General features: G+C 34.7%; 3 protein-coding genes, 1 non-coding gene and 1 pseudogene across 10 annotated transcripts; 3 read left to right on the top strand and 2 right to left on the bottom strand.

The window, feature by feature from the left end:
* Window positions 1-4,781: 4,781 nt before the first annotated feature.
* On the top strand, window positions 4,782-10,025 carry LOC133690615 (kinesin-like protein KIN-7N; annotated as a pseudogene).
* Window positions 10,026-12,026: 2,001 nt separating this feature from the next.
* Window positions 12,027-16,826, bottom strand: LOC133692176 (uncharacterized). 7 transcript variants are annotated; one of them, XM_062112920.1, is made up of 8 exons: window positions 16,676-16,825; window positions 16,168-16,232; window positions 15,479-15,526; window positions 15,258-15,410; window positions 15,042-15,165; window positions 13,127-14,092; window positions 12,598-13,006; window positions 12,027-12,517 (listed from the first exon to the last, which is right to left on the bottom strand). In XM_062112920.1, the coding sequence occupies exons 2-6, from the start codon at window positions 16,201-16,203 to the stop codon at window positions 13,998-14,000; spliced, it is 456 nt and encodes a 151-aa protein (XP_061968904.1). In that variant the 5' UTR covers window positions 16,204-16,232; window positions 16,676-16,825; the 3' UTR covers window positions 12,027-12,517; window positions 12,598-13,006; window positions 13,127-13,997. The 7 variants fall into 7 exon arrangements, 5 of the variants coding, with proteins under 5 accessions (XP_061968904.1, XP_061968899.1, XP_061968901.1 ...); XR_009841842.1 differs by having other exon boundaries at window positions 15,023-15,165; window positions 15,241-15,410; window positions 16,168-16,826; XR_009841843.1 differs by having other exon boundaries at window positions 15,241-15,410; window positions 16,168-16,826.
* On the top strand, window positions 12,513-14,037 carry LOC133692175 (uncharacterized). The gene is made up of 3 exons (XM_062112914.1): window positions 12,513-13,017; window positions 13,138-13,249; window positions 13,353-14,037. The coding sequence occupies exons 1-3, from the start codon at window positions 12,514-12,516 to the stop codon at window positions 13,982-13,984; spliced, it is 1,248 nt and encodes a 415-aa protein (XP_061968898.1). The 5' UTR covers window position 12,513; the 3' UTR covers window positions 13,985-14,037.
* Window positions 16,827-18,825: 1,999 nt separating the features above from the next.
* On the top strand, window positions 18,826-18,914 carry LOC133693049 (small nucleolar RNA snoR8a). Its single transcript, XR_009842062.1, has one exon. It is a non-coding gene; the product is annotated as a small nucleolar RNA snoR8a (small nucleolar RNA).
* Window positions 18,915-22,022: 3,108 nt separating this feature from the next.
* On the bottom strand, window positions 22,023-25,847 carry LOC133691402 (growth-regulating factor 1-like). The gene is made up of 4 exons (XM_062111891.1): window positions 25,192-25,847; window positions 24,272-24,499; window positions 23,369-23,732; window positions 22,023-23,132 (listed from the first exon to the last, which is right to left on the bottom strand). Exons 1-4 carry the CDS (start codon window positions 25,568-25,570, stop codon window positions 22,280-22,282), a joined length of 1,824 nt encoding a protein of 607 aa, XP_061967875.1. The 5' UTR covers window positions 25,571-25,847; the 3' UTR covers window positions 22,023-22,279.
* Between the last annotated feature and the right edge of the window lie 230 nt (window positions 25,848-26,077).

Here is a 26,077-nt window from a genome sequence, read left to right as displayed (position 1 = left end):
CATCAATTTAATGATGATTTTTCTGTCCGGGCATATTTTAAAAACCACTTTCAAACATCCCTAAACAGAATCTAACCATCCATCATTTGTTTTATTTCCAAGTGATTTAGAGATATGATATATCGATCACTGTCCGTGATGGCCCGCTAGTAATCTAACTATCCTATCCTATCCTATCCTATCCGCATACGCCATGGTGGGATTGAACAGCCGACCTCAATCCGAAGATAATCGACGCCTTTTTTTGCACGCCACACGCTAGATTCTGTTTATTTTTGTGTTAAAATTGTGTTTTGTGATTTTTAAAGGATAATCGACTATCTTTTCACGAAGTACTGCAGTGCAATGTTTTTTCTTTTCTTTTCTTTTTTCTGGATATCTACACCTAAAATTCAAGTAGAATGTTGGTGCTATGTTAATTAACCCAGATAGCCTTATAACATTACGATTATACATTGGTGCTATGTCTTCTGATCACCGAACAACAAGAAGAGTCATAAACGTGAGTAGAAAATATCCGAAAAGCTGGTATCTGGATGATTTATTTAATAGCCATGATCTGCAGCACATGAAGGCTACTTTGGTGCTGAAACACGATAAAGGTTGCAGGACGCTTAGATTCATTTTAGTTGATGAAACAAAAGTTAAAATATATAACAACAGATAAAGTCTTGCATGTTAGTCTCCACTATAGTTGCTTTTCATATTGTAACATTCTATAACCAGAAATTAACTGCCAACTACGAAAACAAACAACAAACAAACTTGGAATATTCATGGCTCCTGTAAGTTAATACAAAGTCCAACGCAATGTGGTTGCCATGATCGTAAGAAGCATATACTGTCTGCAAAAAGGTCTTGGGCATGCATTTCTATTTGAAAGCAGCTAGCTAGATAATCAATTTGCTTTCGGGAGAAGAGGAGTACTAACGTTGTTTGTTTTTGCGGTAAGAACACCGTTTTCAAAAATTACAACTTTTTTAGTGCTTTCAAAAAACAAAAACAAAAATATTATCTTGATGAACGCGTTAAATCACTCAACAAAAGAAACTGTTGATCTGGGAAACAAGAAAACTTACAAGTTTTGCTTTGGAGAAAAGGATGTGTAATCTAAAAACTAAGATTTGCCTAACCTATTAATTTCTTGCGTGCAACGGAGCCATAATAACCTTTCTCTTTTTAAAATTAAGCAGTTCTCCTTTGGTCTTGCTTTGTTGCTAGTTTCCTGTCTTTATACATGCCTAGTACTCTTTTCGTTCCCTTGATGATGTGATTCTTGAATATTTTTTTCCGCTGCGTTGGTATGAAGATAACTGTCTATCGTGCATTTTTAATATATATTAATCTAAACTAATAATTAGATTAACTATAGAATCAGCACAAATTCTGCTGAGTTGATGATTCATTAACACAGTAAGCATAAAAGTCCTATCCACTCAATGCATAAATAATTAAAATGATTGAAAAATTATTAACATGTTGAGTTTCAATCAAACCATGCATGCATGGACTAATAAACCACGACAGAGTCCACTTCACGAAGTTCATGTCCATCTCCTTCGCTTCCCACACGACTGGTTGACACATTCAGTGTTTAATCTGCTAAGAATAAGCTTTTATTAATGTAATTTGTTGTGTTATGTTGTTTTCGCTTGATTCTTCGTGATTAAGCTAACCTAATTTTTTATCCCTGACCCACAGTACTCAATTCTCCACGAGAAATTCAAAAGGCAGACCAGAGCAGATAAAAGCACTCCCACCACGTTCCACGGAAAGCTGGGTCCACGTGAAATAAATGTACATTTTCTGGACGAAGATGCCCTCGTCCTTTCTTCATGTGGGCCTCGAATGTCTTCTCCCTTGGTGCATAAATAGCCAACCTCAGCAATGCATTCTTCCCTGTTCCCTTCCTTTCCTCCCTCCGGTTCAATTTGAACCGGTTCATTAATTTACTTCTGGTTTACTCATCATGTCCTTTGCCCAGGAAGCAGTCCAGTTCGAGTGCCCGGTTCAAGGCCCTGGGTTCACGGACAATGAAATTCAAGAACTCTTATCTCTCCTCCGGTCACCCTCTCCTGGCCAGAACTCTGGTTCAAGCGGATCTAACCAAGCACTTTACTCTCTCGACGAGAGGAGGCGCAGGCGCATGTTATCTAACCGGGAGTCAGCCCGAAGGTCCCGCTGGAGAAAGAAGAGGCATTCAGAGGACCTCACACAACAATTGAACCGGTTGAAAATTGTAAACCGGGAGCTCAAGAACCGGTTGGGTTCAATTTTAAACCAGTCTCACGTATTATGGAGAGAGAACGACCGCTTAATGCTCGAATCTATAGCCCTCAAGTCCAGACTTTCGGATTTATGCTATGTTTTCGCTGCCATGCAAAAGTCACAACAACAATGTTCCTCATTAATATAGCTTAAATTATAACCAAAATAATCAGGCCTGATCATAAAGTTCTAATAAACTCACAAGAAAATATAAGAAAGCCCTCCCTCTCTCTCGAAGTGAAGGGCGTGGGTGTTAATTATTACTTTAATCTGGCCGTTCTTCAAATCCTGTTTTATGCAAAGCTAGCCCACGTTTCTATAGCATGTGAAGATTACTTTGAGACCCTGCCTTTAATTTGGTCTTGTCTAGCTAGGACTTCCTTTTTAGCAGGACAGCCTCTTTCTTTTTTCCTTCTTTCAAGCTCTTCCATCTACTTGCTTAATTAGCTAGCTTGTACCTGATGAGGTTAGGTCCTTCAGAATGTAATAGAGCTTCAGAGAGCAGCATTCGCAGGCTCATTGGCTTCATGAATTGGTAGCATCGCTATATATACCAAGGCATGGCTTGTGTAAATAGATGTATTTTTTTGGAAAGTAGTGCCATGTTTGTGGGATTGCTACACTGCCGACACCAATCAATTCATGCAAATGCTCATTTAAATTATTTGCTTTATATTTAATATTTCTTTACTACTTTTCCCAATTCTAATGATTTAACATGCCACTGTTCTATATATCTATTTCTACAATATATGTCTATATGTTTATTTTAAAAAATAAATATTTAACCCCCTCGAAAACACGGTTAAAATAGCTGCTAATATATGTCAGAGGTGATGTCCAAGAGTGTCTCGTAAAAAGGGCCCTTTTTGCTCCAGGTGCGAGGAGTGGATCCGGATCATAAGATTTGTAATCCCCATGAAATCATAAAAGTAGGAATCAATCTGGAGGAAAAAAGAGAGCGGAAAAGCAAACTTGATTATATACGTGTATTCATGTCCCAATCACTCAAAGAAAAACCGCAAAAGATGCATGCATGGTTCGTTTTCCTTAGCCAAAAAAGTGATCAGATTGCCAATCATGAGATCAAGCTCTCGCATATATGTCATCTTATGGTTGATTAATGTGTAGTTGCGATTGTTGACTCAAGTTCAACGCAAAACAATAGACTTGTGACTGGTACCCGGGTAATTATTGTTTTTGTATTTTAAAAATATTTTAAATTTTAATTTATTTATTTATTTTTGTTTAAAATCAATATTTTTTTTTGTTTTTAAATTATTTTGTTGTGTTAATATTAAAAATAAATTTTAAAAAATATTTTGATGTATTTCAAAATAAAAAACACTTTAAAAAAAATCACAGTCCCATTTCCAAACACTCATCTCGTCTCCCTCTTGTCTTTTTTTTCACTTGCAAGCAAGGGTGGAACTAGGAGAGATAAACAGGGACGAGTCCGTGCAAAATATTTTAAATTTTTATTATTTTATATTTAAATATAAAATAATATAGTATTTTTTATTTTAAATAAATATAAATTTTAATAATATATCTTGTTATATTAATTTTACCTTGCCTGTCAAATACTATGAGCTCTACCTTGCTTGCAAGTTATCTCGAGTTGCAAAGAGGGGTAACGTGTATTTACTGTAGTGGATCATTGCAATTCTAAATTTTAAAAGGAATAACTAGAAGCTTGATGAGATTCTTTTTGACGTGAAGCATGTATTAAATGGTATTTCTAATATAAATTAGAAATTAACTGCACGAATATTTAAAAAAAAAAAAAAGAGGGGGGGGGGACATGTCGTATTGTTTTTGCACGTGCTATTCTAGGATATGGATATTAGCAATTCTTTATTCCTAATTGAGATTTTCCACCCACGAAGGCGTAAATGAATTGAACTAATCATTATAATTAAACCATATTATAAGAGAAGAAAAGAAAATAGCAAAAGGGTGTGTGTGTGTGTGTGTGTGTGTGTGTGTGTGTGTGTGTGTGTGTGTGGCCTTTCTTTTTTACGGGCATTTAAAGATTGATTTTCCTTTAATTATTGAGGTGAAATACTTACGTCTGAGAGCCTCATTTATGAATATATTTTTTTAACTCTGAGCTTTGATTTAGTAAATATCCTCTTGATATCTATGGATATGAGAAATTCAATGTTTTATGTTAAATATGTAATTAGTTTTAATATGATTTCATTTTCATAACTAAAAGCCTGGTATATAATAATAGTAAAGTAGATATATATTCTGTTTTTGTTAATATTTTACTGTTAATATAATTTGGGATAAATATTCCCTAATTCATGGTATTTTATTAATTAAAATATATAATCAGCGGCTGAGATCAAATATGGCTACTATATATTATAAACGGCACACGGGTCTCTACCCATGGGCTAACATAATATGGCCGAAAAGAAGCTCCATAAATTATGACTGAACCATTGCTTCGGACTGCAGGTCCAGACCCAAAGCCACTAGCCCAAAAAAGGGGAAGAAAAAAAACAAAGAAGTACAATCGCTTCTCGCCTTCTAGGGACATCTCCGTAATTAAAAATCATTTTGAAATCCCAACAAATTTTCAAAAGCAGCGCCTCATCCCGCCTGTGAACATCTAATTCAAAACACCAAATTCCCAAATCACCCACAAAAAGAGAAGAATAAAGAAAGAGATAGAAAAATGGAGAAGATACGTGTAGCAGTTAGAGTGAGACCAGCTGTCACTGTATCTGAAGACACCACCATTAATGGAACCTGCTGGAAAGTGGAAGAAAATTGCATCTCTCTTCACAAATCTCATGGCACTCCTATCTCCGGCATCTCTTATGCCTTTGGTACCTGATTATATTCTTCAAATATTCCTCTCTATTTCCTTGTTCATTTCTGTATTTTATTCACTCGATTCTTTTTGGTAGATCACGTGTTTGATGAGAGTTGCACAAATTCTAGAGTGTACGAGCTCCTTATCAAGGATCTTATTCATGCTGCGGTTGACGGTTTCAACGGTATTGTGATCCACTAGAGAGGTTATGCTGTTTCAAGTGCAGTTAATCGGCACTTTGGAGAGGCAAACATGAATGCTCGCAGCAGTAGATCTCACACGATATTTAGAATGGTAGGCGTTGACGTAAAGCTATAGTCAGACACGATTTCTTTGATGGAATTTACTTTTGTTCCAAGGCAATGCATGTCACATGTCAGGTGATTGAAAGTAAGGGGAAGGATGCAAATTCTAGCGATTCTAATATATCCCTTCCTCGTGATCTTCTTGTAGATTTTATCAGATGCAGCCTCGCTGAAGCGGCAGAAATTAGAGATAGAGGAGCAGCGTAAGAAACTTCAGGTCAAGATCATGCCATGTCCGTTGTAATTTCTACACGGTAAAGATTTAGAAGATACTTCATCTAGTTAAATTCTTGTTCAGGGATCCCGGGCTGCAGTACTGGAGCAAGAAATTTTAAAATTGAGAAATGACATGCTGAAAGGTGGATTCTACTTCTAACATGATCTGTACCCTTATCATGAGCATCGCTTATATATAACATGTGTTAATCTGCTCATTTTCCAATTTCCAGTATGAATTAGAGAGAGAAAAGCTTGAGATGGAACTGGAAGAGGAGAGGGAATCACATAAGGAACGCGATCAATGTATCAAAGAGGAGCAGATGAAAATTGACAATCTCAATACCCGCGCCACCTCTTCAGATCGATGGTGTAAGAGCTCTAGCCAGGTATAATTCAAGCAAAGCAAAACGCTATAATTTCTCGTTACTTTTATGATTTATCCAGAAGAGGTCACTACTTGGATAGCAGGATAGCATAACCTTCTTTCTAGTACTCGGATAGAACAAAATTGGTAACAGATCTTGGTTTTGCCATCATCCACTGTTGATCCATATCTTCTTGCTGTAACCCAGAGTATGTTAGGTTGGTTGCCATTAATGTGCAACAACCATTAACAATTGCAGCAGCCACCATTGTCAAAGAAGATGGCTGCAATGGTGGGTTGTTGGTGGCAGCCAACAACCAATAGCTAATGTCAAAGTTTGGTAAGTTTGGCAGCCACCATTGATGACAAAAGAGCAAGATGAGCTGCCATAGATGCCTATAAATAGAGGCATACATTAGAGAGCAAAATGAGAGAGTGAGAGTTGTAAGAAATGTAGAGAAGAAGAGAGAAAGAGGGGCTGCAATGGCAGCAGCCTTGCTGCCATTGCAGCAGCTGCAAGTGCAGCAAGAGAGTTGATGAGTTGAGTAGAGTGGATGTAATCCTCCTCCTCTACATGTATTTATTGTATCCTTTCTCTATCTCTAATAATAAAATAGACCTCTCCCGTGGATGTAGGCGATTTGCCGAACCACGTAAAATATTGTGTCAGTGTGCTTACCCTCCGATGAGCAACTATCAGAACACCACCGATCCGCGCATGGGGTGCCGGAACACCCAACAGAGTAGCTTGCCCTGGTTCTAGGATTTCTCAATCATATATGTCCATATCAGTAATGCAGCATATCAAAACTTTCTTAATGATGAATTTATATGACTACTGGTATGATTTTTAAGGAAGCACCTGAAGGACGCCGAAAAATATAGCTATGCAAATCAGAGACCTGGTGCAAACTGAGCGTGCGCTGATGCATGTAAAATATGCAATCTCAAACCTGTTTCCTCCTGGTCTTCTATCGTCAAGCTTTGCGTTAAAATAACATGGCAAATAATAAATTTGTATTCATCCAATACATTACATGTAATCATTACTATTCTTTCTGTGTTTTCTTTTGCATTAAAAAATTTTCGTCACTTCTATTTGGTGACTAATGTACTGATAATAAAAATCACTATTATTGGTAGGAACAGAATGCTGGGAAACAGAGCCTCGAGGAATTCAGTGACAGCAACATTGTCTTCCAGGAAGATGTTTTTGGAACCCCTACCTTGATTCAATCCAAATGACTCCTGCAAGAGAAGTTCAATCCTCTCCTTCTAGTGATGTGACACCAGTGAGTTTGTGTTAAATTATTCATGTACTCAATCTTGTTGTCTGTAACTGCTACTTGTCTCTTTCCTTTGTGTTAAACTAAGGAAAAAGCCTGAGATGACTATATTATTTACTCTTCGAAACTTGTGTCTAAAAGAAATGGAACAACTAGAAGAACTATTCACTTTCCGCTCATGTTTCTCTTTCTTCTATATGTTGGTCTGATTCATTTTTTGTTTGATTTTTCTTGTTTGCATGTGGATGGTTATCTCTCCATTTCATGCATAGGCCCAATAACAATAACAAAGTTGAATTAGAAGTTATGGGTTTCCATCTTTGGAAACTTATAAAAAATAAATTAATTAATGAATAAAGCTTACATCTTGGTATGGCCTTTATTAAATCAGTCTTGGGTGTTGTGGCATTTTGAAACTTTGGTTGATGAATGACTATGGTAGTAGTTCCTTTTTATGTTTCTATGTTTACATAATAAGAGTACTTCCAACCAGCCACATAATTTTGTGTAGCCATGCTAATTAGACTCATCCGAATCTCTTTCAGGGTTATTCAACTGAGAATTACAAAGTAGAGGTCCAGAATCTCAACAGGCAACCAGATCTTGTCCTTGAAGAGAAGAATGAAGTCGAGGCTTGCCTACAATTTTGCTTTCGCCATTTCTCAATTTTCAATTTCATGAATCGGTTGATGATTCAGTGAGTTAGCTTGATATTTGAAAGTGGAATGTTTTTTGTTGACTGTTCAGTATTGTCGTTTGCTTTCTTCAAATATTTCATTGGATACTTTTTTATATAGTACGCACCATCACTATTGGCAAATTTGATTTAGAAATGCATCCAAATTGCAGTTTATAGCAGAGGAACGTGCCATGGCGACCCTTTATGTGAATCTATGGCTAGTTGCAGAGATATTTACAAAGATGTTCTGTTAACATTGCAGGTGAAGCTCTGCATTCATCTCTCTTTCAACTCTTTTTAACTGATAGTATTAAATTAGTAAAATGTGATTTCTACCTTGATATCTAAACAGAGTCTTGTACCTGATGGAGACTCTTCAATTGGGAAATTCCTGTCTACCACATGTGAAATAGGCTCAAGCCTTTTCTCAAATTTGGAAAAGCGTTTCTCTATGGATATGGACGATCACAAATCTTTCAATGTGAATGATTCTCTGGTTCAAGAAAACTGGAAAGTGCTTTCTGAAAGGTTGAAAGGCACAATGACATCCCTGGCATTAGCAGAAAAACTAGCTGTTCAGAATAACGATGAGAAGAATCCACTATGTGGCTCCGCTTATAAGGTAGCTACCTGGTCACAGTCATCGAGATATCATTCATCAATTATGATTTTACTTTTTGTCCTGATGTTTGGATATGTTGCTCCCTTTTTCAGGATTTCGATCATTTAATTTCCTGTATTTTGTGCAAATCATGATGTTGCCTGTCTAGCTATTTATAAAAAAAATATTTGACAATACAAGCCAAGAGAAAAATAGAATTGTATTTGAGTTTGTGGTCGTGTCATGGACAGTATGGCTGATATTTGAAACATTCTAATAAACAATTTTGATAACTCAAAATGTGTCCATTTTTATTTCTGCTGGAATTTCTTTCGATGCGCATTTGAATGCAAAGGGTAAACTTGCAAGTATGTGACCATTAGACAAGACATATCTGAATCTGATGAATTTGTTTATCTTGTTTCTAAGTGTCTTTTCCTCTTTCGAAGATATCCTAGGTGCTGCCTGCATTTTAAGATATATATAGACGTGGGAGTGTATAAATGTAGAGTTATATTCCATGGATCTTATTTATATTTCTGACTTTTACAGTGAACCAGTTTTCTGTTTGCTGTGAAGTCCACGTAATGCATGTTGTCAAGTTCCAAAAAACTGAGGCAGAATTGATCCTTAACCTACTTTTATGGTATACTACTTTGGAGATGAAAGAACTGCTTGTAGATCAAATCATATATACACCTTTCAGGCTACATTACATTGTTTGAAGGTTTAGTTTTGAGATGCGATAAAGGAATGCACTTTGGGAGAAGAACCTGCTTCTTGGAAGAGAAACGGAACAATGAACTTGATGCTTTGAAGGAAAAACGCCATGTCTTGGAGGTTTCTGAAGGTTTATAGAGAAAGATATGATACCCTGGAAAGAGAATGTTGGCTTCTGAAAGAAGAAAGAGATTCTTCGCCTGAAAAAGTCCCCGAATCATCTAAAAAACTAGCAGTGGTTGTTGATCAAAAGGAAAAGCATTTTGAAGGATTTGAACACTGAAGTAGAGAGAAGGGAAAATCTTGAGAAAGAGATCAAAACTTTCAGTGTTGAATTTGCTACTTGGAAGCAGATTCTTGACTCAAACATAACAGCACTGTTTATTACTATACATACAGAAGAAATAAGGATTCGTTTACAAAGCAAAATTCGACTTCATTACCTCTTCAATGTGGCAGAACAGAATCATTAAATGTGGACAATGACTGAACACGTGTCCCAACAGGATGTGTACGTCCGTTGTGGATTTTGATTCTAATATTTGCGTGACCGAAAGATCGAAAATCGACATCACCTCGTGGTGGCATTGCTTGCCTACTCGGTCTTGCAGGTTCCATCACCCAGAGTCTCTTTCAGTGAGTTAGCACTCATCACCCATGTTCGTCCCTTAGCCTTTCTTTATATTTCTTGAAATATTTTGAAGGTGACAAGTTTCAATCGTTTTCCTTTTAATGAACTTATCATTTCTAACTTTTTACCTGAAAATATATTAAAATAATATTTTTAAAAATTTTATTTTTGATATGAACACATAATAAAATCTAAAATTATATATAAAAATAATTCAAAAATAATTTTCTAACATAAAAACAAACACAGTCTTGCACGTCTTATACGTGGAAATGTCAAGTAGACACTCGAGACATATAGCCAGCCAAGCTTCATTAACCACCCCAAAGGAAAAGGAAAGAAAGAAAGAAAGGGAACAGAAAACAGGACGAAAGAAAACAAGTTTTCCCTCTCACGAAGGCATTGATTCAAGCAAAGATGCATAGTTCCATAGCATGGGAGCGAGTCCATACGCAGTTATGCGTTTTGGATTATTGATTAGATGGTGATGGGTCTAAGGCCCACATTTCCCATTCACTTATGACCGTTTCCACGGTATGGGCCCCAGTTGACCCACGATTGAAAGTTGATCATAATGCCATGAAAATCATCACACGGATCCTCATTGGGGACCGGATTGTAATCCATACCACTTACGTTCTGTCGCATCATTCAGCGTAGCAGTCTGTTTTTTTTTATTATTATTATTGGTGTTGATATTTGAGTACACTTTTATTGTGTTGTATCTTAATTAACAAGTTTTAAAATTAATAATTATATATATTTTTTAATTAATTTTATAAGTTTTAAAATTAATAATTATATAATTTGTTAGTGGCTCTGAAATTTATAAAACTAAAATTAATAATTTATAAAAAATAAACTTAAAACCTAACCATTAAACTAATTACCTAAATTTTTTGTAGCATTCTGTTTTTACTTTTCTATTTACTACCTTCTATGTCCATAAGAATAACTTTTACCAGTGACTAATTTATGGATAAACTATAAAATCACACCGCCCTATTGCCTCCTTCACATTGTTTTCGGTTTACCAATTTAGGCGTATATTTTGCCCTTATTTTCCAATACATTAAAATACTTGTGGCGGATAGATTGTTTAGACTCAATTTTTTTTATTTGTATTCAAGTTCTTTTATTTTTTATTTAATAATTATAGTTTGTTTTTTAAAAATTAATTCTCTATAAATTATGGAATGATATTTAAAATTATAAATACATGAGAAAATATAAAATAAAATAAAATATTAAAAAAAATAATGAAAATACAATATAATAAAAACTTTTGCAATACTTATCCACAATTTTTTTTTCACTTAACTTTTTTTTATTTCAAATTTATTTTTAATAGTAAGATGACTTGGAATTGGATTTGATGTTTTGTTTTAGTTGATTTTATATAACTAGGGCTCTCATGATGCTAAAAATATAAATTTTGATGTTGAGTTAATGATCAATTTGGTAAAATAAATTTAATTTTAGTAATTTAAACTAATTATAACTTTAAAAATCCAATTTCAAACTGAAATAAATATTCAATTTTTTTTATTAAAAAATAACATTTTAGTGATATTTTATCTCAAACATAATATGATTAATATCAAATTAATATTCAATTATAACTTTAGTCTAAAGGATTTAGGCTATGATTTTTAAATAATATCAAATTATCCCGAACACATAATTAATCACAAAAGACTAAATCCCTCATTCATGATTTTATTGATAACAAATATTTTATTATATGTTATTTTATTATAGTGATATTTTCTAAACTATATTAAATATTTGATAAAGGAGAATATTTGTATCTAATTTCTCACTTTAAAAAAAAAAATTAGGATACAGTCCCATTGGTTTGGGCTTCTTAGTTTAAAATCTTTATTTTTATATGTACACTTTATTTTTTTGATAGTGATGTTATCAGTTAATATACATATTTTTTACACATGCCACGTCATTTAATGGAATTGAACAAAATGATAGAAAACTGAATAAAACATGTATTAAGAGGGTAAAGCCTATACAATACCAAAATCCATAAAAAAAAAATACAAGACAGAACATGGCGTTAGCCCGCATATACATACTCCATATATAGGCATCCTTGATAATTAGATAGATTGGTCAAACGATGCTTTTCAAATAAATATGCTTTTCGTTGCTAATATAACTAAGAACACTACTAAACAATCACAGTAAAAATAATTACAGCAACACAAGCAGTCCCATAACGTGTTGGGTACCCTCTCCAAAAGGACAAGTTTTTTTGGGGGACCATACAAGCATAGCAACGACTTGTATCTCTCACAGGAGAAGGGTGGGATTGCACGAGGTCAGAAGGCTGCCAATAATGACAATAAATGACACGGCTAAAACAATGGAATAGAAGATACCAAACCTTGTGATTACAGGGTGATCTGGAACTCAAATGGGTACCACCAAGAGTTAAAGCCATATAGACTGGAGATGAATGACAAGATGTCTCTGTCCCTCACTATCCAAGACCTAAATGTCCGTTCCCCCTACTATTTCTGCTCTTTATTGGCCCCAAACTAACAGATATGCTCAGTGTATCCCACTTCCTCCAGAAACTTGAAGACACCTGCAATGGCTATCACAGAAACAAAACCAGTTAAGCAACTTCGAGAACTCCTTCAAGAGCAACAGGAACCTTTCATCCTAAATATTTACCTTCTAGAAAGAGGGTATTCAAGAAAGAGCTCGGATTCAGAAAGTAGCTCCGGGTTCTGCCATGTGAATTCCAGGAAGTCACAAAAGCGATCTGTTGATCGTGGACTCAACATAAGCAAAAGGGTCAATCCACAAGGTTCGAAGGCACTGAGAGCTGTATTAAAACAGGTCATTTCCATAAAGCAGATGCTAAGAATCAATAGTTCTGATCATAGAGGTGGAAAACTTAAGGTCAATGAGAAGGGCAGAAGTAACCAGCAAGTTGCAGAATCAGATATATTTTCAACTGCTAGCAGCACAACAGTGTTTAATTCAATTTCTAAGAGTGAAGTAGAAGCGCCATGTGCAACGCAAAAAGATAGCTTGTTAACAACAAACACTTGTTACCAGCCACTCAACCTCCATAATCCTACAGAAGAGGTAGAAAAACTATAATTTCTCATTGACATCATAATTATTAGAATCAAGTTGCATTTTACATTTGTTTCTTTAAATGCCTAAGGAATACAGACTTGGTTCAGTTACTCACAAAGCTAACAGACTGCTACAGATAGAAAGCTCCAACAGCGAGGCATAGAAGATAGTAGACAACTCAGCCCAGCATCAGCGCTAGAAGGAATACCTTCTCATGGACGTTACCCATTTCAGAACAGTTAGGATTTTTATCTGCTATAAATTCAGCATAAGCTTATGACTTTGCTACCAGCCTCTTTTAACTTTTTCTTAACATTGAACTCTTTAACTTGTTCTAACAGATAATACAGAGGACTCCAGTACAGCAGAAGAGGAGAACACTTCAAAAACTGGAGTTAATTTACCAAAAAAGTTGACAGAAGACTGCATTTTATCATCTTCTCTTCAGAAAGTACTTTTCTACTCACCAAATGAGAAACCAATTTGTGCAGAAGCCACAGAAAGACAAGAACTTGTTCGGTCTTATTTTTCTCCACAGTACTTGAAATCCAAAATGGTTCTGCAGCAAACAAAGCAATTTCTGTTCGACTATGTGAAGGAGATTGTTGAGACCAAAGGAAGGGAGATGGAGCAGCATCGTCATCACAAGCAATTCTTGGGGTCGGAAGAGCTTGGATCAATCATTGGTGAAAAAACAAGGCCATGGGATAAACAATCTGGTAATGAATCAAAATTGCTGAATTTAGATGTACTGAATTCAGAACAATTGAGTAATTACAAGTCAGAGAGAAGGGATAATGGGTTAGATATTGGAGATACTGTTTTTGATTTACTGGATTCAGAACAAGACTGGAATGGGTTTGAGCTACAGAGGGAAATTGGGTCAGAGATTGGAGATACCATTTTGGAAGAGCTTGTTAATGACATAGTAAAAAACATGATTGATTTCTCATCATTGATTACCACATGTTAAGCTTAAGCTATTTTCAAAAGTTAATTAACTCCCAACTCTTCAACTTTTTATCACCACTTTCCATCTCCCTGAATTCAGATATCAATCTCTGCTGCCATAGGTTGTTTGCTGATAAAAATACAAAACAGAAAGATAGTTGGCATTCCATTAAATAATAACTTTTACATCCATTTTAATAAATATAATAAAATAAGGACACTTTCAAGCAGTAATCACTATCCATAATTACAGAACTTCTAGCATTATCCATGTATCTTTCACTGTGCTAAACCACAAACACCCCACTCAAATAGCACATCAAGATCAATCAGAAGGTGGCCAAGCCATCATATGGCTGTACGAGGACCACACTTTCCATGTGCCACCCCTGGATTACTTCCAGTCATAGGAGATTAGGACCACACTAGTGGATGCTAATGTTTTAACCACCAAAAGTAATGCAAATAGTTGAAAGCTAAGACATGTTAAAGGAATCTCTAATTATATGGGAAAGTTGCTGTTGGTTCCACAACCACATTGACTTCTGGCTCCATATCCTTTTTTCCAAGAGAAGGCTTTTGTATAATCCAGTCCTGAAGTTTCGATCATAGCCAAGTTGAATTAATCATTATTATCAAAACAAGAATAAGATTAGGAGTATCCATTTCCCTTGAAAACCTTTTAGCTTCCACTTCTGTTCTCCTAATTCCATTTTACTATTGAATTATTCCTGCTAAAGTAAAATTTATCCTTTCATTTCTTTGCCCAGCCTTTTCAAGCCAAAAGTCATATTCATGGTCCCTGATACAAAAATCAAAAGCACCCTATGCTCTCATCTTATCAAACCAGCAGTTCTTATGGCCAGCCAAACTTTCAGAATCTATTAAGTTCATGTTATTTCCAAAACAATACCACGCACAGTAATTTTTGCAATAAATCCAATGCACAAGGAAAACACTGAAAACTACATCCAGTATATACCGAGGACCAGCTATGAAATGCTCGTTTCTAGTTGGTGCATTTGAAGTGTCAATCTAAAAAAAGGGAGAAAGGAACTACCAAATTTCCCCATCCTCACCAAGCTCCCCATCTTCAAGCTCCTCATAACCACCATTTCTATGGGAACCATCCTGGTTATCTCTCTTGTGCCTTTTCTGCCTGCTTTCATGGCTTTCACCATCTGATTCAGGGGTGTATGCATGCTGCCAAGAAATATCACCAAGAAAATTAAGACATTTCCCACAAGTTAAACTACAAATACACCAGCAGAATTCTACCTTTCTCAATTTTTTACCGTCACTGCTATGTCTGCGTGATTTTTTAGACTCCTCCTTCCCATCCTAGTCAGAATTTGCATCACCAGTAGCACTTTGATGCCGTTTCCGGTGTTTCCTATTTTTTTCCTTTTCCCTCTTTTTATCCTCCTTGTGGCCATAACCATGGTGATCTGCACACATAAAGGTTACATATTTAAACAGGGGCAGTTAAAAGAAGCAGCAGCGTTTATTATCTTACCTTCCCCAGCTTCATTGCATCCTTTATACGAGTTTTATCATCATGATACTGTCAACACAAGAAAAGAAAGGTTAGACGTGTGTTGCAGGTTTCAAGCAGAAAATATACAGCGGGACAAAACCAGTCATGTAAATATAAAGAAAGTATATTAGATATACAGCGCATAATTTGAATATATGGGCTGCAAGTAACCAAGACAGAAATTCTCACATCTTTGTGTCGGGGCAATAAAAGCTTGTAGTTACTTGTTAAATTATATATTAATAAGAACTGATAAACTTGGAAATATAGGATATGACAAATAAGAAGCTTAAAGATGTACTAAGACTGGTATTTTGCAACTGAAACTGGTGAGAAACATGAAAACTCCATGCATGTCATAGTGAATTCACTACTTGCAAGAGGGTTGCAAAACCAAGGTCACCAATCAAAACTATCACATGAAAAAATTACTAGCTTAAATAAAATCTAATGATGATCCACTACTTAAAAATGACCTCTAATGTTGATCAAAACCAAAGCCAGCTTACATTTTTCAAACAGTTGCTATTATTTATCTCTCTCATGATATATGATGTATTATTGCAATATGGTAGAGGCAAGCACACAAAAATAAGCCATCTTGAGAGAGATTTCAGGTTATGATACAGAAAAAAAACAGAAGTTGAACTAGATTTCTTTATAGTTACCTGTCCACCACCAGAAAACTGGGGATTATTGGCCATTCTAGCGCATGCACAAGCTATTTCGACAGCTGCAGAAATCAAAAGGATATAATTAATAACCACGCATTGAAGACAAGAATCTGTCGCTAAAAGATACAGCAGCCACAAAAAAAGCGACAGCATGCATCATTTTATAATTTTATCAGCTATTCATCATATCAAACAGACAGCCAGTGACAAGAACACCAATTAATTGTCTTCACCATACAAAATCAAAACCTAGATAATCAACCGAAATTCCTAGCCAAGAAATTGAGAGACATGGCAAAATTATCGTTACATGACATAATGTTAATCAAGAACCCTTTGGAAATGCCAAGAATAAAAAAATATACGATTAGCCAATCAAGAGGTAATATGCACATTATTTCGAGTTTTCAATTTTCGCTATCAGTTACTCAAGTAACCAGACAGAGCAGGCAAATGCAACAACGTAATTGCAAGAATTGGATAACAAAGAAGACTACGAAACATTAGTTGCAGTTGGAAGAGAAGGAATTCAGTGAAGAATTCACGGGGGAAATAAGAAAGTCCAGATCTCTCTACGCGCGAGTCTCAGGTGTTAGGGTTTAAGGGGGAAATAGGAGGGCAGGGGATTTTGACTTGGCTGATATCAAGTAGGCAGGTCATTTTGTGCTTATAAATATTTTTTTCGTTTCCCTAATATATCCCTACATTTGACTGAATTCACGATCATCAACCACCACGGGACTTCAAAGCGGGTGCGGGTTTGGTCCAGCTCTCAAAAGGATATGTAGCGGGTTTAGATGTGCCTTTTTTATTTGATTTGGTAATATTTTTAAAAGTGTTTTTTAAAAAAATATATTAAAATATTTTTTATTTTTAATATCAATATATTAAAACTATATAAAAACATTAAAATAATCAATTTAAATTTTTTTCAACTCAAATATATTTTTAAAACATATCCAAATATAATTTAAATTGAAATACTAAACAATTTTCATGGACATTTTTTATTTTGGGTCGTGGGTCTTTTTTTTTTTTAGTTTAATGTGGATGTCTGGATCAGTTTGTGCGCACCTCGACTAATCCCACGGCTCCTTAAGTTAACGACCATGTAAGCCTCCAGTGGCCATCATATGAGCAACCACAAAACTCAAACCTGAAACCACAAAAAAAACAAATCTCTTTGTTCCAAGCTTTTTTCTCACTTCATGCACTTGTTCTCCAGGTGCAGTGAAAGGTTCAACACCTCCTGTCAAAGTTAATTATCTCGGAACAAGCTTTGATTGCCCTGGTTTTGGCTTACAAGGTTGTGCTATATAATATAAGACTCGGTTTGTAATTTACAAATATTTTTGAAAAAATTTATTTATTTTATTTTTTATCTATTTTAAATTGGTATATTTTTTGTATTTTTATATTATTTTGATGTTTCAGTATCAAAAATTAATTTTTTTAAAAAAATATTATTTTAGTACATTTTCAAATTAAAAACACTTTTAGAAAGTTGGCAAATAAAAAACATTTTTAAGTAAAAAAAATCTAGTTTGGTTTCAATAAAATATTTTTTTTATCTTGAATGGAAAATATTTTTGAGAAATTATAAAAAAATCAGAAATATCCTGCTATTTATAGATTATATCAAATCTGATCATCGATCTCTTAATTACTAAATATTTTATTTTGAATTTTTTTAAATTTCATCACTTTGATTTAATTTTATTTTTATATCAATTTTGGTCCTCGTTCCTTTTATTTTTATTTGTTTTTCTCATATCATGTTTTAAATTAAAATATTTAATCTATCAAATTTGGTTTATATTCTTTTTATTACTATTTATTTTATTTTAAATAATTTATAAAATTATATTTTTTTAAATTTCATAACCTTTCAATTTTTTTATTTGTCAGCTTTTGTCTTTATTATCTTGATTATTATTTATTTTACTTAAAATAATTTATAAAATTATATATTTTTTTAATTTATTCTTTCAGTTTTTTTTTTGTCGATGAAATTTGATCCTCATTATTTTAATAAACTTAAAAATAATTAAAATATTAATAAGTTATTTTCTAGTTTATTTTGTATGATATAACCAAACACTGTAAAATATTTTTCAACTCATTTTTTACGTCACTAATGAATATTAAAAAATAATTAATTTTATAAATATATTTTTTAAAAAAAAATCTTTGAAAAAAAAAACTTTCCACGAAACTATAAAATTTCTATATATTTCTCTCAACAAGTTCTTTAAACTAACGCCAGTTTGTTACAGTCTGGGTCTGTAACTTTGTACAGAGCCAGCAATGTCGGTCCGAAAGCTGTTTGAAGCTAGTTAAAATCCCGGTTAGAATCTGGGTGGGCCGGCCCAATAACAGTCTACATCAAAAGTACATAAAACGGCATCACTTGGAGCCTTTCTGTAATCGTGCAACAGGATTAGGGTTTTTCCGTAGCCGCTCTCTTTATCTATAAAAGGGAGGCCGGGGTACAAGTCCCTCTTGAAGCTTCACGGCGCCTAACAAGCAAGGCGTTCCGCCGCTGCCATATTTGCCATTTTAACTTATTTTTCTCTTCTTCTTTTTTTGTTTATACATGTATTATTAATGGATTGTTTTATCTAAGGATACTGGAAGAGATTAAAAGGAGGGTTGGTCGCGATGATTATAAAAAATTCCTCGTTCTGAATGCTATCGCCATGGCATGACAGACTCTTCTACACCCATAGAATATGAGCACCAACCTCGCTTATATCTTTAATTTTTTATTCTATCTTTCCCAGTTCTCTGTTTTATTTATATTTGGGTTAAACATTACAGTACTTTTGATTTCGATTAAAGTTTTGATTGTTTTGGAGTATTTTTGTTTTATGTCCTCATAAAATATTTCCATATCAAAGTTAGGTTATTTTTGCTGAATTAAGCGTGCAGGTGGTGGTAATAATGAAAAGATTCGCAAGAGTTAGACAGTATATTGCAAGGCATTTACTTGGTGCACTGTGTTTCGTCGACTCTATATGACTATCCGGTGGTGTTTAAAGCCCTAATTTGATGGAAGAAGAAAATAAGTGGATCTGGGTTACGCACGCCACCATGTCTCGATAATTCAGTTTTGACTTTTGTTTTTTACTTGGACCTGGTTTCGTCTCTCTCAGTTTTCCACGTGGACATGGATGCTCTGTGTAATTTAATGATGAGTTGCATCAACATAAACCCTTGATCATAAGATCATGCCTAAATAAATTGTGTTTTTACACGAATTGTTTTTTATGCAAATCGAAAAATTTATGATTGTATCTAGTTAAATAAATATATTAATAAAGAAGACATTACGGTAATATCTAATTAAATAAATATTTGTATAAAAAAAATGGATGTTGATTGAAATTTTTAATTTTGTAATATTTTATGTTTACTGAATTTTGAATTTTAAATATTGTGTTTAATAAAGTAATTTTTTTATTTAATCAAAAAACAATACATAAAAATATTATGCAGTGCACTTGTTAAAATAATTTTTTATTTTAAAAAATAATATTTATCTATATAAAACATATAAAAAAATTATAAATGAATCCAAATAATATATTTATAAAGTAAAAATATACAAAAAGAACTCAAAATTCAAAAAAAGTCAAATAAATAAAATAAAAAATGAGATATCAACTTATATATAAATTTAAAATTATTTTATGAAAGATATATTAATAACTTGGAACTATGGTAACATATTAGAAAAAAAAATTATGTTTTTAGTCATGAAATTAGGATAACACACTAATAATTAATCTAAATAAATCCGGATTAATCTATAAAATTATATTTTTAGTCATGAAATTAGGGTAACACGCTAGAAAAAATTAAAAAAACTATAAAATCAATATTTTTTATAGGTCTTCATGAGTTACACGCTTACAAAAATTTTATACACACAACTTTTTTGATGATGTAGATGGAGACCAAATATTATTTCTATGTTAATGACATTATTATCACTAACATTTCTATCGATGATATACATAATATAATAATCATGATATGACACAATAATTAATATAGCTATTAATTATTTAATATCAACGCATTAATTTCTTTATTAATAATAATTTTTTTATATAAAAAATTAAAAACTAGATAGATAAATACATTTAGTCACGTAATATAACCCAAAAAACAAAACATCATACAAGTTCTAGGCATACTATACAATATCCCATCCCTGGCTTCATAGGGCCATTTTAGCCATTCAAATTCGAGAGCATCCACGAACATGCAAAGTCGAGGCCAAATCATGGCTGGCCATGCAATTTCATTTGCCATTATATCGAGATATACGCTTTTTAAAACTTCATTTTATTATTTTCTCCTCCCATATTTATTGATTTAAGCATCATAGCATCCTATCATAATAAGAAACTAGTTTTTCCCTCTCATTCATTATATTTCTTCATACCACAAAACCTCCTGCTCCTTTAACTCTCCAATAACTCTTATAATAATTACAAGTGCTCGATAACATTGTTTCAACCATACAATAATAATTTCACCCTTTCATTCTATTAATAGTAAATACAATAAATAACTCAATTGCATGTTTTAAGTTACAAAGACAATTTCAATTTTATAAAAAAATAAAATAAAATAACATTCAAAGTATGCATGATATTCTTGCTATACAGAAAAACAACTCTCGCTATAAAGAACACTCATCTTCAAATCCTAACCATTAACTTGATTATCTTTATCAATAAAATTTTAAAATGTTTGCATGCTTCTCAATTAAAAAAGAAAAACTCAAACAAAAACTCAAACACGATATATGAGATCAATGAATATCATATATAATAATAAATATCACATTTAAAATCTGTTTATATACTTTTAAATATATATATATAAAAAAAAACTCACTCGAACACGAGATATAAGAGCAATGAATATTACATTGTAATAAAGAACACTGTTCCCACCAGATGAATTTTTTTTACTTTTATCATATACAGGGCTACACCCTCATCTCTTTAAAATTGTGTCACTACAGAAGCCAATTTAAATAATTACAAAGACCTTACATATCCCAAAGTGCACATAAAAGCAGAACAGCCACAAACCATTGATGGGCTCTAATAAATTATCAATAAAAAATATATCATTAAATTCTTTATAAACAAATATAGTTTCTAGCGCCTAGCGCCGATTATTTTACCTTGGAAAAGCCGAGCGGCTAATTTTAGTCTCCGGGCTGGAAGCCATATACAGCCGAAAGAGCTTAAGCCCACAAACAAAGAAGGTCCGAAGAAGCCCAATCGTAATCATTAGATAGACAGTCAGCTTCCCTTTGGTCCTCATGGAGTGCAGAAAGCAATTGGATAATATATATAAACTTCAACCACGCTTCTTACCAAATATATATTTAAATCCAACTAAGTATTTATCTTAAAAACAGACACATTCTTAATTGCATCCAGACCAGCGTTGGGAAATTGCTTTCCACCATCAGGGCTCTCGCTGCTAACTGGCATGCTCTAAAATGTTTCAGAATTGTACTCAGAGTACCTTTCAGCCATGTTGATACAGTTTTCATGTCCATGAAACTTGTCATTTTAACGTTTAACATAATCAGAGTTCAGTCATTGGGAGTATCATCATTAAATAATCTGAGTGAGTGAATTCTTCTGTTCATCCTGGAAAAAAAACCAACTCCGACGGATCATATAAAATATCAGCTGTCAAATTCTCTCCAATTGCAACAGCTTTGCAAGACACTTTTCTAGCAACAATGCCTCTCACCAACTACCCAGTGACCGGCCCGTCTTCATACCAAAATCCTACGAGGAAATAAAGCCATCTTAGAAACTAGAGCCAAAATTATACTAGACGAACACAATTCCGTGATACGATTCACAAGCCTTTAAAAGGACCTGTCTGGCAAATCGACAATCGTCCTACAAGTCATCTACATTTTTTCTAAACCCACCGAGGCCCAAAGAAATACATATCATAAAATCCGAAAAAAAATATATAACAGACTGATTGAGAACTTTAAAAAACAAATTATTCATAATCTGGCATCAGCTGAAGACTTCTTAAATGGTAGGTCAGAGAGTTACAAGGCAGGCAATGATGAAGAATGCACGATAGTAGATCCAAGGTCATTGCAGAGATTGCCACCTTCAATGGTCTTGTTCTCTGCTCTAGGGCTGCTTCCAGCACTGCTATTTGAAAGAGAGGCAAAGGCAGACTTTTGTAAGACCCCGGTAGGAGATGAGCCTACCCGAGGACTGTTGTCCCATCTCTCTGTCATTAGGTTGAGCGATGATTCATTCTTGCATTCTGCTGTTGCATTATTATTGGTGTTGTGCAAAACCTCCCCAAGTGGACCACCCATTGAAGTTTCCCAAGAATTGGGAATCCAATTCGCTTGCCTTTGGTTTGGTTCATTGGCGACACTACCGGCTCCCACTCCCAGCCCCATCTGTATTGGATCAAATTCACGCGATAATCTCAGCGGGGAGAGAGAGATCTTTTCATTGTTTGGAGATGAAGTGGACGACACAAAGTCTGCAGGAGCCATGGGGATTGAAATTGATAGCTGAGTTCTCTCAGAATGCAGATCAAGTCCAGGCCAAGCAACAGCAGAGCGATCAGAATAACTTTTAGGACAATCATCCATAAATTGGCGGAGGGAGTGCTGTGAAACAGATTCCTGGTCAGTAAGGTCCTGAGACGAACCAAAATTTCTGCAACTCATCAAGGACGAGCTTTTCTGTGAATGGTTGAGGAGGGAGTCGGAGGTGACAAGTGCAAACTCATTTTGCAGGGATTCACCGTAAGAGTTCTGTTGTTTTGATATGAAGAATGGAGTTTCTTTGGATTTCAGGTCAATGCTGGACGGTAGCATGGATAAGCCCGATGCATCTTGCATTCTCTCACCTACATTCTCTGTAGCTAGGAACACCCTGCTAGTCATCCACGGAAAACAAACCATCAATTACTTTAAAACAACCATTTTGGGTATAAAAGAAATAGCTCCTTAATATGGCATCAACGAATTCCTTAGAAGCGACATAAAAATCATTTTATAACAAAAAAGTAAAAAATGAAAAATGAATCCTCCTTTAAAGGATGGAACAGATTCCAAACTGACTGCATAGCTGTATAGATCAAATGAGGTTCAAAACCATCTTGCTTTTACCTGCTGAGCGTATTGGTGGCAGAAAGATTAGAAGAACTGGCAGGTTGCTGCTGATTATGCACAATGGTGTGGCTGTCGGACACAGCGCTGCGAAGCCCCGCCACTGATGCTGATGCTGATGCTAAAGAGGAAGTGCCATTGGCCATTGGCTTTAAAGTGGTGGTGGCCGCAGCGGAATGGCCTGATTGTCCTTCCACAGGCTTTCTTGAACGATGGCGGCCCCTGTTCATGTGCCGCTCACAATACTTCTGATCAGCAACTGCGTCTCTTGAGCACCGCCATTTCTTCCCATCTGTTCTTCGACACCGTCCTGGCTCCGGATCAGTGTTGCTGGAGAAACCCATATGGAAAGTACCCCATTGCACTGTATTTGCACATTACACAAGACAAGAGGAACAAATATCAGTAAAAGAACTGATATTTGATTCCTGGTTAATCTGCATGACGCCAATTCTACGCAGATTAGTGCAGCACTTTGGTGTTAACTACATTTGAGTGAAATAAATCGAGTACAGGAATTATAGCTGAATTTTTGGGGTCGTAGGAAAGTTTAGGTGGAGTTATTACTTCTCAGGGACTAATAATTTAATTAAGATGCGAGGGGTTCCAACGAAAATGATCTGTGGCAACCTGTGTTAAAATTCTAACCATTTATTACCGCAGGATTAATACACGGCGGAAAGGAAAAGGAAACCCGTTTTGCACAAACAACCCCTTCTCCACACAGAAAAAAGAAAACACTGACGCACACCTAGACAGACACAAAGGCATGTATGGCTACTTTGTACATCACGATAGTCACAGAATCATTTTGAGAGAGTGAGAGAATAAGACCAATCTGGTGGACAAAATGGCAAAAAAAATTAGAAGTCTGTTCTTTCTGGAGGAAGAGACAAAACTTACATGCACTGGGTTTGAAAAGTCCACCAGAAAAGCTAGAAAACACAGCAGAATCAAGAGCTTTCCTAATGGGGATGAGCAGATTAGATGGTATAGGCACATTTGCAGTCATGTATTTGTAGATCAAGGCCTGATGTTCAAGCTCCATCCATTGTAATTGAGTGAATGGCCATCTAGTCTCAGTCAAAACCCCATGCATGCTGGCAGCATTGAAGATTCCAGAGTTGTAGCCTGAAAAAACAAAAATAAATAACAGATCAGGTCAAACTATGTAGAAATGCGGATAATAAAATCCAAAGTTTAATGTTAAATAGAAAAGGTTATACTCTCCGGGTGCAAAAGGCCATAAAAAAAAGAAGCATGCAAAGTGTCTAGAAGGCAACTCAAGATCAAAATTTGCCTGAAACATTTAAGGAGGCTGAAGAAACCATGAATTTCTGCAATTGATGGGCCAAGAAAACAGACCGCAAAGGTAGGAAGGGAGCAAAGAAAAAGAGAAACAGACGGAATCCCAAACAAAAATTGGATCTTTTATGTCGCTCTAGCCTTCCTATTTTCAACTTCATAAATGTTTCTTCTTTTGAGCACGCTGGTCCTCTGTGTTCGATTAATTCCTAAAACCCATCACCCCCCAAAACAGGAAGGAAGACACATGAGAAAAAAATCTACTTCATCTAGACAGGACTTTAAAATAAGAACATTCCTAGATTTGAATGAAGTAACTAACAAAATATCATTTATTGATCAAATAGACATTAATCCCATCTCCTACGAGTACATAAACGATTAAACCATGGCTCCACGCAACACACCCCATAAAGCCATAATGATTATAGAAGCCACTTGTTACCACAAAGGGGACCAATCATATCCTCAAATAATGAAGCATACCCCACGTAGACTTGAATCTGTAATGATGGTACCTGTATTTCTATTACAAGCAGAAGATGTGAGGTGAAAGTATGGCAATATGGCATTTGGGGAGCTTCTCTCCCCTGAAGAAGTTGATTTGGGACAGGAGAAGCTGAGCATCTGCTGCTGCTGCTGTCCATCAGTGAATAGAGAGTTCTTGCTAGATTTCAGAAGAAAAGTGCTTCTCTGGTCAAGCAGCATTGACTCGGTTTTGGCCAATTTAGAGTTCCTCCAATCGTCATCGGCTGCGGCAGATCTCTCTTGCTTCAGGAACCCAGATCCGTACTTCTGCTTTGCTTCAGGATCTGAACTAGCAAGAGAAGCGAAACCACTATTACTTGTGTCTGAACCCACCAACCCATCCAAACCCACCTGAACCCCAAAATCCATATAGAAAATCCCAACAAAAACTACAAAACCTCGACACTGAAGAAATAAAACTGAAGCACTAGTCCATTAGCAAAAAAGACATGACCTTTGGGGGCTAGAGACAGGTGCATTTTAAGTGAATTGATGATAGATATTAGTTAAAGCTACAGAAGGTGAAACTGAAAAAACCAGACTGGTTCTTGTTTAGAGAGTTGGATTTGTTTTTAGAAAGAGATAAAATAATTGGAGAGAGACAGTTCGGGGGTGAGGATAGAAACTGAGCAGACAAAGCTAGAAATAAAAATACTCGTATATTTCAGACAAACGAATTATCCGTTTGTTTTTATGGTTTGAAAGGCGTTTTTAAAGAATTTTTTTTTAAAATTTTTTATATATATTTTTAGATTAATTTTAATATAATAATAGACAAATAATTTTTAAAAAATATTATTTTAATATATTTTTAAATAAAAAATATTTAAAAAACAACTTTCATAATACTAAACAATTTCTAACAAAAATCTCCTT

Source organism: Populus nigra, chromosome 4 (assembly GCF_951802175.1).
Source record: "Populus nigra chromosome 4, ddPopNigr1.1, whole genome shotgun sequence".
NCBI classification, from domain to species: Eukaryota; Viridiplantae; Streptophyta; class Magnoliopsida; order Malpighiales; family Salicaceae; genus Populus; species Populus nigra.
Note: the sequence above shows the minus strand (reverse complement) of the source record. Positions and strands in the feature narration are given on the sequence as shown.

What these genes read in the sequence shown, in the direction of transcription:
- LOC133692175 (XM_062112914.1), top strand. Translation starts at nt 12,514, where the DNA reads ATGGCTATCACAGAAACAAAACCAGTTAAGCAACTTCGAGAACTCCTT. An exon ending in TCCATAATCCTACAGAAGAG is followed by an intron (nt 13,018 to 13,137) that starts GTAGAAAAACTA and finishes CAAAGCTAACAG; the next exon opens with ACTGCTACAGATAGAAAGCT. An exon ending in ACGTTACCCATTTCAGAACA is followed by an intron (nt 13,250 to 13,352) that starts GTTAGGATTTTT and finishes TTGTTCTAACAG; the next exon opens with ATAATACAGAGGACTCCAGT.
- LOC133692176 (XM_062112915.1), bottom strand. Translation starts at nt 16,326, where the DNA reads ATGCTGTCGCTTTTTTTGTGGCTGCTGTATCTTTTAGCGACAGATTCT. An exon ending in ATGCAATGAAGCTGGGGAAG is followed by an intron (nt 15,411 to 15,478) that starts GTAAGATAATAA and finishes TTATGTGTGCAG; the next exon opens with ATCACCATGGTTATGGCCAC. An exon ending in ACGCAGACATAGCAGTGACG is followed by an intron (nt 15,166 to 15,257) that starts GTAAAAAATTGA and finishes ATTTCTTGGCAG; the next exon opens with CATGCATACACCCCTGAATC.
- LOC133691402 (XM_062111891.1), bottom strand. Translation starts at nt 25,570, where the DNA reads ATGGATTTTGGGGTTCAGGTGGGTTTGGATGGGTTGGTGGGTTCAGAC. An exon ending in ACTTTTCAAACCCAGTGCAT is followed by an intron (nt 23,733 to 24,271) that starts GTAAGTTTTGTC and finishes GTGCAAATACAG; the next exon opens with TGCAATGGGGTACTTTCCAT. An exon ending in GCCACCAATACGCTCAGCAG is followed by an intron (nt 23,133 to 23,368) that starts GTAAAAGCAAGA and finishes GATGACTAGCAG; the next exon opens with GGTGTTCCTAGCTACAGAGA.